Raw genomic sequence first — 13,241 nt, forward strand, 5'->3', positions numbered from 1 at the left:
ACAGTAAATACTAGAGCCTGCCACACCTACCATAAAATATATTTTCTTTGTTTCTTTGCAGAAATGTTCAGAAAAAAGCCGAAGCAATTTTATTGAACTATTTCAAGATATGCTGTTTCTTTCTCCCAAACATGTTGGACAAGTTTGTGCAGTGTATCCTGGTATTGTGTATATTATGTCTGTTCCTCAGGCCTACACACAACTTTTCAAGTCTCTCCAACCAACCTTGGCACTGTGGGAGGAATGTCTGTACCCTTGTGGACTCCTCAATGCACATGTCCCAGCAAGCCCTGAATACACTACACTGTAGGCTACACCTCAACATGGCCAATGCAGAAAGACATATAAAGGAGCAGCAACATCAAACAGGCCTGTAAAGATTTAACTTACACACAGTCATACTTGTATTCTGTCCTGGGTTTGACTTGTATACAATTGATATTCTGATCTTCCAGGTTATAAAGTTATCTAATAATAGGGTGCTTTCTTGAATCTATATTCTACTCTGCAGACATGTGAAAATGACAAACTTGTCACCGTTTATTTGTCCAAACAAAACTCATACAACATTAATCAGCAGTTATATATATTGTGCACACAGCAGTGGATGTGTTGTCACACCACGCTTCATAAGACGCGGGAGTGGCTGTGCTCTGGTTGACCACTGCAGGCGGCGCCTAGTTGCGCGTTACGAGAATTTCAAGAACTCATAGGTAGGTCAATGGGTGTGTAAACGAAACTGGGAAATCACCTCTTGGGACACATCGTGAATTTGTTAAAAAGTGGTCAAATAAGATGTCGAGCCGGACCAGACCTGGCTACTGTCGCCAGGACGTGAACAAAACCACCTGGGAGGTACCGGAGCAGTACCGGGAGCTGAAACAGGTGGGGACGGGGGCTTACGGTACAGTCTGGTAAGTGTCGTGGCAACTGGGGTCGAAAGAGATGTAACAACTAACGTAATGTATGTCTTGGTGCACTTTGACATAGTTTAGGCTATTCTTAAATGTTATAGACCTAAAGCGGTGTGGTTAAATTTCGCATGTGACTAGGTTTTGTTTGTTCTCAGTTCGAGAGAAAACAGCACCTCTTTGAGTTTCACGCCAAAGCGAGGGGCACTTCCTTATTTGAGGGCAGATTTCTCTGTATCACCTCAACCCATTTTGACATTTCACAGCCTTTTTGCGTTCTCATCTCACTGGTCTTTGGAAGTGCTCATCTTGAATAGGATACTCATTCTAATAATGTAGGCTAAACTACAGCCTAGAATAGAATGGCAATATGTATGAAACTCAAATTAAACTAAGTGTGTATTATTCCTACATCACTAAAAAGTTAAACGCTCAGAAACAGATCTTTAAATAATATACGCATGGCCATTGCACTGTAGTCACATTACCTTTTTTTGACTGGCAGCATAGGTCCTTACATTCAGTACAACAGTATGAGTCATAATGCATATAAAAACTAGTGGTCAAACAGGGAAATGGTTCTAATCGTTTTTGCAACATTCATTAAAAAAAATATTATATACACTGCTCAAAAAAATAAAGGGAACACTAAAATAACACATCCTAGATCTGAATGAATGAAATATTCTTATTAAATACTTTTTTCTTTACATAGTTGAATGTGCTGACAAAATCACACAAATGGACAATGGAAATCAAATTTATCAACCCATGGAGGTCTGGATTTGGAGTCACACTCAAAATTAAAGTGGAAAACCACACTACAGGCTGATCCAACTTTGATGTAATATCCTTAAAACAAGTCAAAATGAGGCTCAGTAGTGTGTGGGGCCTCCACGTGCCTGGATGACCTCCCTACAATGCCTGGGCATGCTCCTGATGAGGTGGCGGATGGTCTCCTGAGGGATCTCCTTCCAGACCTGGACTAAAGCATCCGCCAACTCCTGGACAGTCTGTGGTGCAACGTGGCAACATTAATTTAGTGGATGGAGCGAGACATGATGTCCCAGATGTGCTCAATTGGATTCAGGTCTGGGGAACGGGCGGGCCAGTCCATAGCATCAATGCCTTCCTCTTGCAGGAACTGCTGACACACTCCAGTCACATGAGGTCTAGCATTGTCTTGCATTAGGAGGAACCCAGGGCCAACCACACCAGCATATGGTCTCACAAGGGGTCTGAGGATCTCATCTCGGTACCTAATGGCAGTCAGGCTACCTCTGGCGAGCACATGGAGGGCTGTGCGGCCGCCCAAAGAAATGCCACCCCACACCATGACTGACCCACCGCCAAACCGGTCATGCTGGAGGATGTTGCAGGCAGCAGAACGTTCTCCACTGCGTCTCCAGACTCTATCACGTCTGTCACGTGCTCAGTGTGAACCTGCTTTCATCTGTGAAGAGCACAGGGCGCCAGTGGCGAATTTGCCAATCTCTGGCAAATGCCAAACGTCCTGCACGGTGTTGGGCTGTAAGCACAACCCCAACCTGTGGACGTCGGGCCCTCATACCACCCTCATGGAGTCTGTTTCTGACCGTTTGAGCAGACACATGCACATTTGTGGCCTGCTGGAGGTCATTTTGCAGGGCTCTGGCAGTGCTCCTCCTTGCACAAAGGCAGAGGTAGCGGTCCTGCTGCTGGGTTGTTGCCCTCCTACGGCCTCCTCCGTGTCTCCTGATGTACTGGCCTGTCTGCTGGTAGCGCCTCCATGCTCTGGACACTACGCTGACAGACACAGCAAACTTTCTTGCCACAGCTCGCATTGATGTGCCATCCTGGATGAGCTGCACTACCTGAGCCACTTGTGTGGGTTGTAGAGAGTTGTCCAGAGTTGTCAACTGGCTGAATGCCAAAGTGTAACAAAAGATCAACTCAGCCTTCCAATGTGGTTCATTTGTATTTGTTGTACTACAAAGAAGCATCACTTTCTATGTTTGGCTGGGAAATGGTGTACAGGCGGTGGGAAGGGATGTTTAAAAATGGAATTAACCTGATTCTGCAATTGTATAGGACTCTTTGAGGACCTTGTACTTCTTTCTCTCACCCTCCAACACCTCAACCTCATCTCCATGTCTGTCTCCAGCTCTGCGGTGGACTTCAGGACAGGGACCAAGGTGGCCATTAAGAAGCTCCACAGGCCCTTCCAGTCTGAGCTCTTTGCTAAGAGGGCCTATCGGGAGCTGAGGCTGCTCAAACACATGAAACATGAAAATGTAAGACCTGCAAGCCTATAGTCCAAAATCAACTCTTATCCTGTTTCAATGCATTACTTTAGTCCTTGAGGTTTTTTGTCCTCAAGGTGTTTCCCACCCTGAGTGACATGACGTAATTGCAATCAAGTAGGACAGCTGGTGTTTTAATAATAATATATTTTTTAAACTTGCTCACCCACAGAACAGCAAAATAACACAGAAAATTATAAATATTTCAACAAGAACATAACTGTATATTAATATCAATCTCTTCCCGTTGAGCCAGTTACCGAAAGGTCGCTGGTTAGAATCCCTGAGCAGGCTAGGTGAAAAATCTGACAATGTGCCCTTGAGCAAGGCAATTATCCAGAGTGACTTACAGGAGCAATTAGGTTTAAGAACATTTGTTTAGTGACTTACATGTAAATGTAGCCTATAATATATCAAATACAACCCTTATTAAATACCTCGAGTTGTTTCTGTTCTCTCCCTGGGACCAGGTTATTGGCCTTGTCTATGTATTCACTGCAGACCTCTCCTTGGACAGATTCCATGACTTGTGAGTACACTTGTGTTTTCATATTTGGGCACAATAGCTCACGAACCTCAAGTAAACTTAAACAGGAGACACAATATCCACATTCCACCCATTGGCTTTTTAGCCAAGTCTTTGTTCCATCTTTCCTCTTTATGTTGGTTGGTTATTGTGAAGATAATAGACATTTTAGTCTCTCGGAATCTGTCCCTCCCTCCCTCTCTGTCTCTCAGCTATCTGGTGATGCCCTTCATGGGAACAGATCTGGGGAAGTTGATGAAGTTACAGAATCTCTCGGAGGACAAAGTACAGTTCCTGGTGTATCAGATGCTGAAGGGACTCAAGGTGTGTCTCACATAGCTACAAACAATCTCATAGATACATATTTCTACACATACAGTCCATAAATACAACTTGATTTGACCCTACTGCTGTATGTTATTGATGGAGATTGTTGTCGTCTTTTATTACAGTATATCCATTCTGCTGGCATCATTCATAGGGTGAGTGGATCTCCTTTTTCCTGTGTGTATCAAATCAAAGTATATTTGTCACGTGTGCCGAATACAACAGCTGTAGACCTTACAGTGAAATGCTTACGTACAGGCTCTAACCAATAGTGCCAAAAAATAGGTAAGTAAAGACAACAGTGAAAAATAACAGTAGCGAGGCTATATACAGTAGCGAGGCTACATACAGACACCGGTTAGTCAGGCTGATTTGAGGTAATATGTACATGTAGATATGGTTAAAGTGACTGCATATATGATAAACAGAGAGTATCAGCCGTGTAAAAGAGGGGTTGGGCAGGGGGGGGCACACAAAGCAAATAGTCTGGGTAGCCATTTGATTACCTGTTCAGCAGTCTTATGGCTTGGAGGTAAAAACTGTTGAGAAGCCTTTTTGTCCTAGACTTGGCACTCCGGTACCGCTTGCCATGCGGTAGTAGAGAGAACAGTCTATGACTGGGGTGGCTGGGGTCTTTGACAATTTTTAGGGCCTTCCTCTGACACTGCCTGGTGTAGAGGTCCTGAATGGCAGGCAGCTTAGCCCCAGTGATGTACTGTGCTGTACACACTACCCTCTGTGTTGTGCTGTACGCACTACCCTCTGTGTTGTGCTGTACGCACTACCCTCTGTGTTGTGCTGTACGCACTACCCTCTGTGTTGTGCCTTGCGGTCGGAGGCCGAGCAATTGCTGTACCAGGCAGTGATGCAACCAGGCAGGATGCTCTCGATGTTGCAGCTGTAGAATCTTTTGAGGATCTCAGGACCCATGCCAAATCTTTTTAGTTTCCTGAAGGGGAATAGGCTTAGTCGTGCGCTCTTCCATGGCTTTCATGGCTTCTGGTTGGGTTATGTATGTACAGTCACTGCAGGGACAACGTCCTCGATGCACTTATTGATAAAGCCACTGACTGATGATGTCAATGCCATCGGAAGAATCCAGGAACATGTTCCAGTCTGTACTAGAAAAACAGTCCTGTAGTTTAGCTTCTGCTTCATCTGACCACTTTTTTATAGACCGAGTCACTGGTGCTTCCTGCTTTAATTTTTGCTTATAAGCAAGATTCAGGAGGATAGAGTTGTGGATGGATTTACCAAATGGAGGGCGAGGGAGAGCATTTGGTAGATCTGATTTAAGTTTCCCTGCATTAAAGTCTCCGGCCACTAGGAGCGCTGCCTCTGGTTGAGTGGTTTCCTGTTTGCTTATTTCCTTATACAGCATCTGTCTGTGGCGGTAAATAAACAGCCACGAAAGTATTGCTGAAAACTCTCTAGACAAGTAGTGTGGCCTACAATTTATCACAATATACTCTACTTCAGGCGAGCAAAATCTAGAGACTTCCATAGATTTCGTGCACCAGCTGTTGTTTACAAATATGCACAGACCCCCCCCCCCCCCCCGTCTTACCAGAGTGTGCTGTTCTATCTTGCCGGTGCAGCGTATATCCCTCTAGCTGAATATCCATGTCATCATTCAGCCACGATTTCATGAAACATAGGATATTACAGTTTTTGATGTCCCGTTGGTAGGATATTCGTGATCCTACCTCGTCTAATATATTGTCCAATGATTGCACGTTGGCGAGTAATATTGACGGTAACGGCAGCTTTCCCACTCGCCTCCTGCGGGTCCTCACGAGGCATACCGCTCTGTGTCCTCTAAACCTGCGTCTCCTCCTCTTGCAAATTACGGGGATATTGGCCGTGTCGGGTGTTTGGAGAATGTCCTGTGCTTCCTGCTTGTTGAAGAAAAAATATTTAGTCTAATCTGAGGTGAGTGATCTCTGTCCTGATATCCAGAAGCTATTTTTTGCCCTAAGATACGGTTGCAGAAACATTATGTACAAAATAAGTTACAAATAACACAAAAAAAACACATAATAGCACAATTGGTTGGGCGCCTGTAAAACTGCTGCCTTTCTTACGGCGCCATTTTCACACGCGTGTGTGTATGCACGAGCCTGTGTAATGCAAGTGTGCGGCCCCGCAAAATGACCCACTTAATGTTTGTATCTGCAGGACCTCAAACCTGGGAATCTGGCTGTTAACCAGGAATGTGAGCTCAAGGTACACAGTCACACACACAGTGCTCTGAAAACCTAAATAAACATTCCACCATTGTGTCCAGCTCCACTGTCAATAACTCAGTCTGTGGCTTAACGGCCTCTGCACAGGCCAACAGACAACATTTCACTCTGTTGTCATGGTTTGATGTTTGAGCACAGTTTTGCAATAATAATAACTTGCATAGTATTTAGTAGTCATAAACTGTCCCATTGATGTGCAATTTATTATTAGTAGGACTGATTTTGTAGATAGCATATGATTGTGATACAGTATGTGGTTGTTTTACCTTAATTGAATGAAGAGCGTGTCTGCTGAATGACTCGAATGTAAATGTGTTGTCCAGTAATAATAAAAGCATGTTGTGTCAGATCCTGGACTTTGGGTTGGCGCGGCAGGCTGACAGTGAGATGACTGGCTACGTAGTGACTCGCTGGTACAGAGCCCCAGAGGTCATCCTCAGCTGGATGCACTACACCCAGACTGGTCAGTACACTATGCAAAACTAATCTAATTGGTCCAGGATTTGTGTTTGTAAGCCACTGATGGTTAAGGCTAATACTGGGATACATACAATTGATCCTAGATTGGATCCTCTACAAGGATGTAAAGTAATCTGAGTGGTCTACGTAGATGACCGTGTCTACTGAATGCATTGCATACTGTATGTAGTGTACATTGAAGCCTATGGATGATGGTAGAATGTCCATTAGTTGGTGCTCTGTTCTGTATTTTTTTTCTGGTGATAAATGCACTCAAACATGGTTTTATCAGCTCTGAACACCAGTCATGTTAATTGAGGTCCTTTCTATCAAAAACTGTATATTCATGACAGCTTTGTCAGGAAACTTAAGGAGAGAGATGCTGCTTACAAACACAGCAAGGTGACCAGGGACAATTGTATGGTTAAACAGTACAGATATGACCTACGGACGACGCAATCGCCATTACACTGCCCTCATCCACCTGGACAAAAGGAATGCATATGTTAGGATGTTGTTTGTCTGCAGCTTGGCCATAGTGCACTCTAAGCTCACCACAAAGCTTACGGCACTGGGACTGAACTCCTCTCTATGCAATTGGTTCCTGGACTTCCTGACGGGCCGTCTTCAGGTGGTAAAGGTAAGCAACATTACCTCCTCCGCACTAATCCTCAACACGAATGCGTCCTCAGTCCCCTCCTGTACTCCCTAATACCCACGACTGCATGGCCTCACCCAGTTCCAACTTGGTGGCGGCACGACAGTAGTAAGCCTGATTACCAACAACAACGAGACGGCCTACAGACACACACTGACAGCGTGGTGCCAGGTAAACAACCTCTCCCTCAATGTCAGCAAAACAAAGGAGCTGATTGTGGACTTCAGGAGGAACCATGTTTGGCACGCCCCCATCCTCCCCAACTGGGCCGCCGTGGAAACGGTCAAAAACTGCAAGTTCCTCAGCAGTTTGAATCGGTCAAACCACACAGACACCTTGGTGCAGAAGGCACGACATCGACTCTTCACCCCCTGGAGGCTGAAGAAATGTGTCCTGTCCCGATGGCCTTCAGTGTTCTACAGTATCACCATTGAGAGCATTACCCCCCCCCCCCCCCCAAAATGAACATTTACCCTGCCCCTCCCCCAATGTATATTTATTGTTGTAAATATATCTATTTTTTCATTCACTTCTCTTTTTGACCTGCACTGTTGGAGCTCAGAGTTTAAGAATTTCACTGTATCCTGCAATTACATCTGCGACCCTGTTCATGTGACTAATAAACTCATCTAATGTAATCAGTTAACAGTATTCTCTCCTTTTCTTCTCTTCTTAGTGGACATCTGGTCAGTGGGCTGCATCATGGCAGAGATGCTGTCGGGAAAAACACTGTTCAAAGGCAATGACCGTATCCTGATTTGACGTGATCTGACCTTCCCCTGAGCCTTCCCATCCACTGTTGCACAATACACTTATACAATTCTATTACTGTGGTTAATGCGGTTTATTGTGGAATCATTCGTGTTTCCATTTGTACTTTTCAGTTTACCTGACTATAACTAGATTATACCCCAGGTGGCTCTGTTTCACCTTTACTGTAGATATTATGTGTTCACTATGTAGTTTGACCTTGACCTGTGGAGCACAGACCTGGATCAGCTGACTGAGATCATGAAAATCACCGGGACGCCCACTCAGGACTTCATCACCAAACTGCAGTCTCAGGATGTGAGTCATACAAGTACTGTACTTACAGGCCAAACACATACTATATGCCGACATACACAGTGGCCTTGATTTAAATATGTTGACATTCTATTTCTCAGGCAAAAAACTATGTCAAAAGCCTTCCCAAAGTGCAAAAGAAAGACCTTCAGGAACTCTTTTCCAAAGTCAACCCACAGGGTAAAACTATCACCATCACATATAGTGAATCTGCAGAATCCCATTGGCATGACTTCTGTGTGCTGTCTTTCTCTGTATTTATCTCTCGGTTTAGATGTACAGTGGGGCAAAAAAAGTATTTAGTCAGCCACCAATTGTGCAAGTTCTCCCACTTAAAAAGATGAGAGGCCTGTAATGTTCATCATAGGTACACTTCAACTATGACAGACAAAACGAGGGGAAAAAATCCAGAAAATCACATTGTAGGATTTTTAATGAATTTATTTGGAAATTATGGTGGAAAATAAGTATTTGGTCAATAACAAAAGTTTATCTCAATACTTTGTTATATACCCTTTGTTGGAAATGACAGAGGTCAAACGTTTTCTGTAAGGCTTCACAAGGTTTTCACACACTGTTGCTGGTATTTTGGCCCATTCCTCCATGCAGATCTCCTCTAGAGCAGTGATGTTTTGGGGCTGTTGCTGGGCAACACGGACTTTCAACTCCCTTCAAAGATTTTCTATGGGGTTGAGATCTGGAGACTGGCTAATGCTTCTTACGAAGCCATTCCTTCAATACCCGTGCGGTGTGTTTGGGATCATTGTCATGCTGAAAGACCCAGCCACGTTTCATCTTCAATGCCCTTGCTGATGGAAGGAGGTTTTCACTCAAAAGCTCACGATACATGGCCCCATTCATTCTTTCCTTTACACGGATCAGTCGTCCAGACGGGCCTGGACATGCTGGCTTAAGCAGGGGGATTTGAGTCCCTGGCGGCGTAGTGTGTTACTGATGGTAGGCTTTGTTACTTTGGTCCCAGCTCTCTGCAGGTCATTCACTAGATCCCCCCGTGTGGTTCTGGGATTTTTGGTTCTTGTGATCATTTTGACCCCACGGGGTGAGATCTTGCGTGGAGCCCCAGATCGAGGGATATTATCAGTGGTCTTGTATGTCTTCCATTTCCTAATAATTGCTCACACAGTTGATTTCTTCAAACCAAGCTGCTTACCTATTGCAGATTCAGTCTTCCCAGCCTGGTGCAGGTCTACAATTTTGTTTCTGGTGTCCTTTGACAGCTCTTTGGTCTTGGCCATAGTGGAGTTTGGAGTGTGACTGTTTGAGGTTGTGGACAGGTGTCTTTTATACTGATAACAAGTTCAAACAGGTGCCATTAATACAGATAACGAGTGGAGGAAAGAGGAGCCTCTTAAAGAAGAAGTTACAGGTCTGTGAGAGCCAGAAATCTTGCTTGTTTGTAGGTGACCAAATACTTATTTTCCACCATAATTTGCAAATACATTCATTAAAAATCCTACAATGTGATTGTCAGGAATTTTTTTATTCTCATTTTGTCTGTCATAGTTGAAGTGTACCTATGATGAAAATGACATGCCTCTCTCATCTTTTTAAGTGGGAGAACTTGCACAATTGGTGGCTGACTAAATATTTTTTTGCCCCACTGTATGTATTCCCTCTGTTCTGTTTAGATGTATGTATTCCCTCAAAGTGTATTGAGACTGTGATGATGTACTTTTAAAATGACATTTTACTTGATTTTATTCAATATCTCCCTTCGTTTCATCTCCAGCGGTGACAGTTATAGAGTGCATGCTGCTGCTCGACCCAGAGAGTAGGGTGATGGCGGCAGAGGCCCTCGCCCTGCCATACTTCTCAGAGTTTAGAGAGCCAGAGGAGGAGACTGAGGCCCAGCCTTATGACCACTCGGTAGACAACTCTGACTTGTCCCTGGAACAGTGGAAACGTAAGGAGGAGGGGAGGGGTGTATTCATTAGGCACCAAACAGAAGAAAACAGACTGAAACGGGGAGAGATTACCTGAATTTGTCCAATAGCAACGATTGTTTTTGTTTTCCATTTGCAAAACATTTGCTACTGTGTGCCGTAATGAATACAACCCAGGACAGAGGGGAAGACGTGTTAATAGGGACCAGTTTGTTTTCATTGGTTAACATTATTACATTAAACCATTATTGAAGGCATTTTTAAAGGATATCCAGTGGTCTTGTTTGGTGTGAAAGTCGTCACGCTGTGCAGGCCTCCCTGGAATAGGGACTTATTTTTTTAGAATGTTTGTGTTGTTGATGGATTTTACAGTGAGCTACTGCAATATGCACATTTGCAGGATTTCATTCTCTACAATGAATTTCAATGAAAATCCTTCTATATGTAAACACTGTTATTTATGTCTTCTCTCTTCCTCCATTTGTTTGTTCACAGGTCACACGTTCACAGAGATCTTGTCTTTCCAGCCCCAAGTGGTTGAGTCCAGGGAAACCGCACTGTAAGGTGAAGCGTCATGGTAACCAACCCCCACCCACCATTTGTTTTTACAAGTGTCCTCCTCTGTTAATCCAACATTCTCAGACTGTAATGTTTGTATGGGTTTACTCCTCACGTGTGTATATTTTCAGCTATTTTCATACCACTCTTGTTGGCTCCTGGATCAAGCGCTTGTCAAGACAACGATTTTTGTCATTTAGGATAAGACGTTGTTTGTCCTTTGACTAGAATTCTAGGACGTTTCCGTGTGTGTGTAGCTGTGTAGTCTAAACATGTCTGTGACCCCTACTGATGTTTCCTTAATATTGTCATTTCCTTTTATCACCTTAATGAACAATGGTACAGGTCCAAACATCTGAAACCATTTACTAAAGTGTGAGCACAGCAGCAGTTATTTGATGACACAGTTTGCAGACACATAAAAACCATTGGTGGTCTGCAAAACGTTGCACATTTTTTAAACTTAAAAAAAAATATATAAGCCATTTACTGTAATTTTGCTTACATTGGATATTTATTTTTTTATTAAAACACCATTGTTTAAAGACGTGTTTTTTTTCATGCCTGTATTGCTGCTTTCAAGATTGGTACAATAAGGAAGCTTCTTACCCCCCAATTATGGTCATTTCCTATCAGATAACAGTAGAGGGCAGCACCTTCACAAAAACAGATGTTTTCCAGGACAGACGTGGCTCCCAGTATAATTGTACTCGACAGTTTCCTCTTCATTTCTCAAACATAATGAGTGATATTCTGTGTTTCAATCATATCTCAATATTATCTACAGCACGTAGACCCCAAATATATAGCTAATATTGTAAGCCTTTACTTTCCTCAAAATATCAACACGGAGTGTAGAAAACATTAAGAACACCTTAATATTGAGTCGCACCCTACCTTTTGCCCTCAGAACAGCCTCAATTCAAGGTGTCAAAAGCGTTCCACAGGGATGCTGGCCCATGTTGACTCCAATGCTTCTCACAATTGTGTCAAGTTGGCTGGATGTCCTTTGGATGGTGGACCATTCTTGATACACACGGGAAACTGTTGAGCGTGAACCCAGCAGCGTTGCAGTTCTTGACACAAACCTGGCGCCTGGCACCTACTACCGTACCCCGTTCAAAGGCACTTAAATATTTTGTCTTGCATTTCACCCTCTGAATGGCACACATACACAATCCATGTCTCAAGGCTTACATTTTTTATTTAACCTGTTTCCTCCCCTTCATCTACACTGATTAAAGTGGATTTTTACAAGTTACATTAATAAGGGATCATGACTTTCACCTGGTCAGTCTGTCATGGAAAGAGCAGGTGTTCCTAATGTTTTGTACACTCAGAGTATTACCATTCATAATTTGAAATCTTTTGAAATCTGATTCTCAGATTCTACTGTTTCTTCAAATTTTCCACCAACTGCAGAATGTAACATGGTGGTCTTGACTGACCCCTGACCTCCAGGATCCTAGGTCCCCTCAACCAGAGGATGTGCATCCTCTTTAAGTTCCCTCTAACCCTTCGGTGAGTGTGTATGTTGTGTTATCCATCTCTTTAAGGTGCTTGATGGTTCAGTCAGAACTCACTAAGTTCTGTTCCCTAGCTCAGACTCGAAACGGTTTGGAAAACAATTTTTGTACCCTCCTCTACCATCACACCACTGACCACCCCTCCTCTCCTCTACCGCCCCAACACCGACCACCCCTCTTCTGCCCCACAATCGTCCATCCCCATCTCCCCTCTGCCGCCCCACCGCTGACCACCCCTCCTCTACCGCCCCACAACCGACCATCCCATCTCTCCTCTATCGCCCCACCACCGACCATCCCATCCCTCCTCTACCGCCCCACCACTGACCACCCCTCCTCTACCGCCCCACCACTGACCACTCCTCCTCTACCGCCCCACCACCGACCGTCCCATCCCTCCTCTACCGCCCCACCACCGACCATCCCATCCCTCCTCTACCGCCCCACCACTGACCACCCCTCCTCTACCGCCCCACCACTGACCACTCCTCCTCTACCGCCCCACCACCGACCATCCCATCTCTCCTCTATCGCCCCACCACTGACCACTCCTCCTCTACCGCCCCACCACTGACCACTCCTCCTCTACTGCCCCACCACTGACCACTCCTCCTCTACCGCCCCACCACTGACCACTCCTCCTCTACCGCCCCACCACTGACCACTCCTCCTCTACCGCCCCACCACCGACCATCCCATCTCTCCTCTACCGCCCAACCACTGACCACTCCTCCTATACCGCCCCACCACTGACCATCGCTCCTCTCACACCCCACCAC

General features: G+C 44.6%; 1 protein-coding gene across 5 annotated transcripts; it reads left to right on the forward strand.

Annotated features, from left to right (window-relative positions):
• The first annotated feature begins 296 nt into the window (after window positions 1–296).
• On the forward strand, window positions 297–11,481 carry LOC110497890 (mitogen-activated protein kinase 12). 5 transcript variants are annotated; one of them, XM_021574344.3, is made up of 12 exons: window positions 297–914; window positions 3,055–3,184; window positions 3,664–3,722; window positions 3,932–4,043; window positions 4,172–4,201; window positions 6,225–6,272; window positions 6,641–6,755; window positions 8,086–8,157; window positions 8,398–8,477; window positions 8,576–8,654; window positions 10,225–10,398; window positions 10,874–11,481. In XM_021574344.3, the coding sequence occupies exons 1-12, from the start codon at window positions 796–798 to the stop codon at window positions 10,939–10,941; spliced, it is 1,086 nt and encodes a 361-aa protein (XP_021430019.2). In that variant the 5' UTR covers window positions 297–795; the 3' UTR covers window positions 10,942–11,481. The 5 variants fall into 5 exon arrangements, with proteins under 5 accessions (XP_021430019.2, XP_090065869.1, XP_021430024.1 ...); XM_090209743.1 differs by having other exon boundaries at window positions 8,059–8,157; window positions 10,874–11,478; XM_090209737.1 differs by having other exon boundaries at window positions 688–914; window positions 4,172–5,978.
• Window positions 11,482–13,241: the final 1,760 nt, after the last annotated feature.

This window comes from Oncorhynchus mykiss, chromosome 2 (genome assembly GCF_057628025.1).
Source record: "Oncorhynchus mykiss isolate SJ-2025 chromosome 2, ASM5762802v1, whole genome shotgun sequence".
NCBI lineage: Eukaryota > Metazoa > Chordata > Actinopteri > Salmoniformes > Salmonidae > Oncorhynchus > Oncorhynchus mykiss.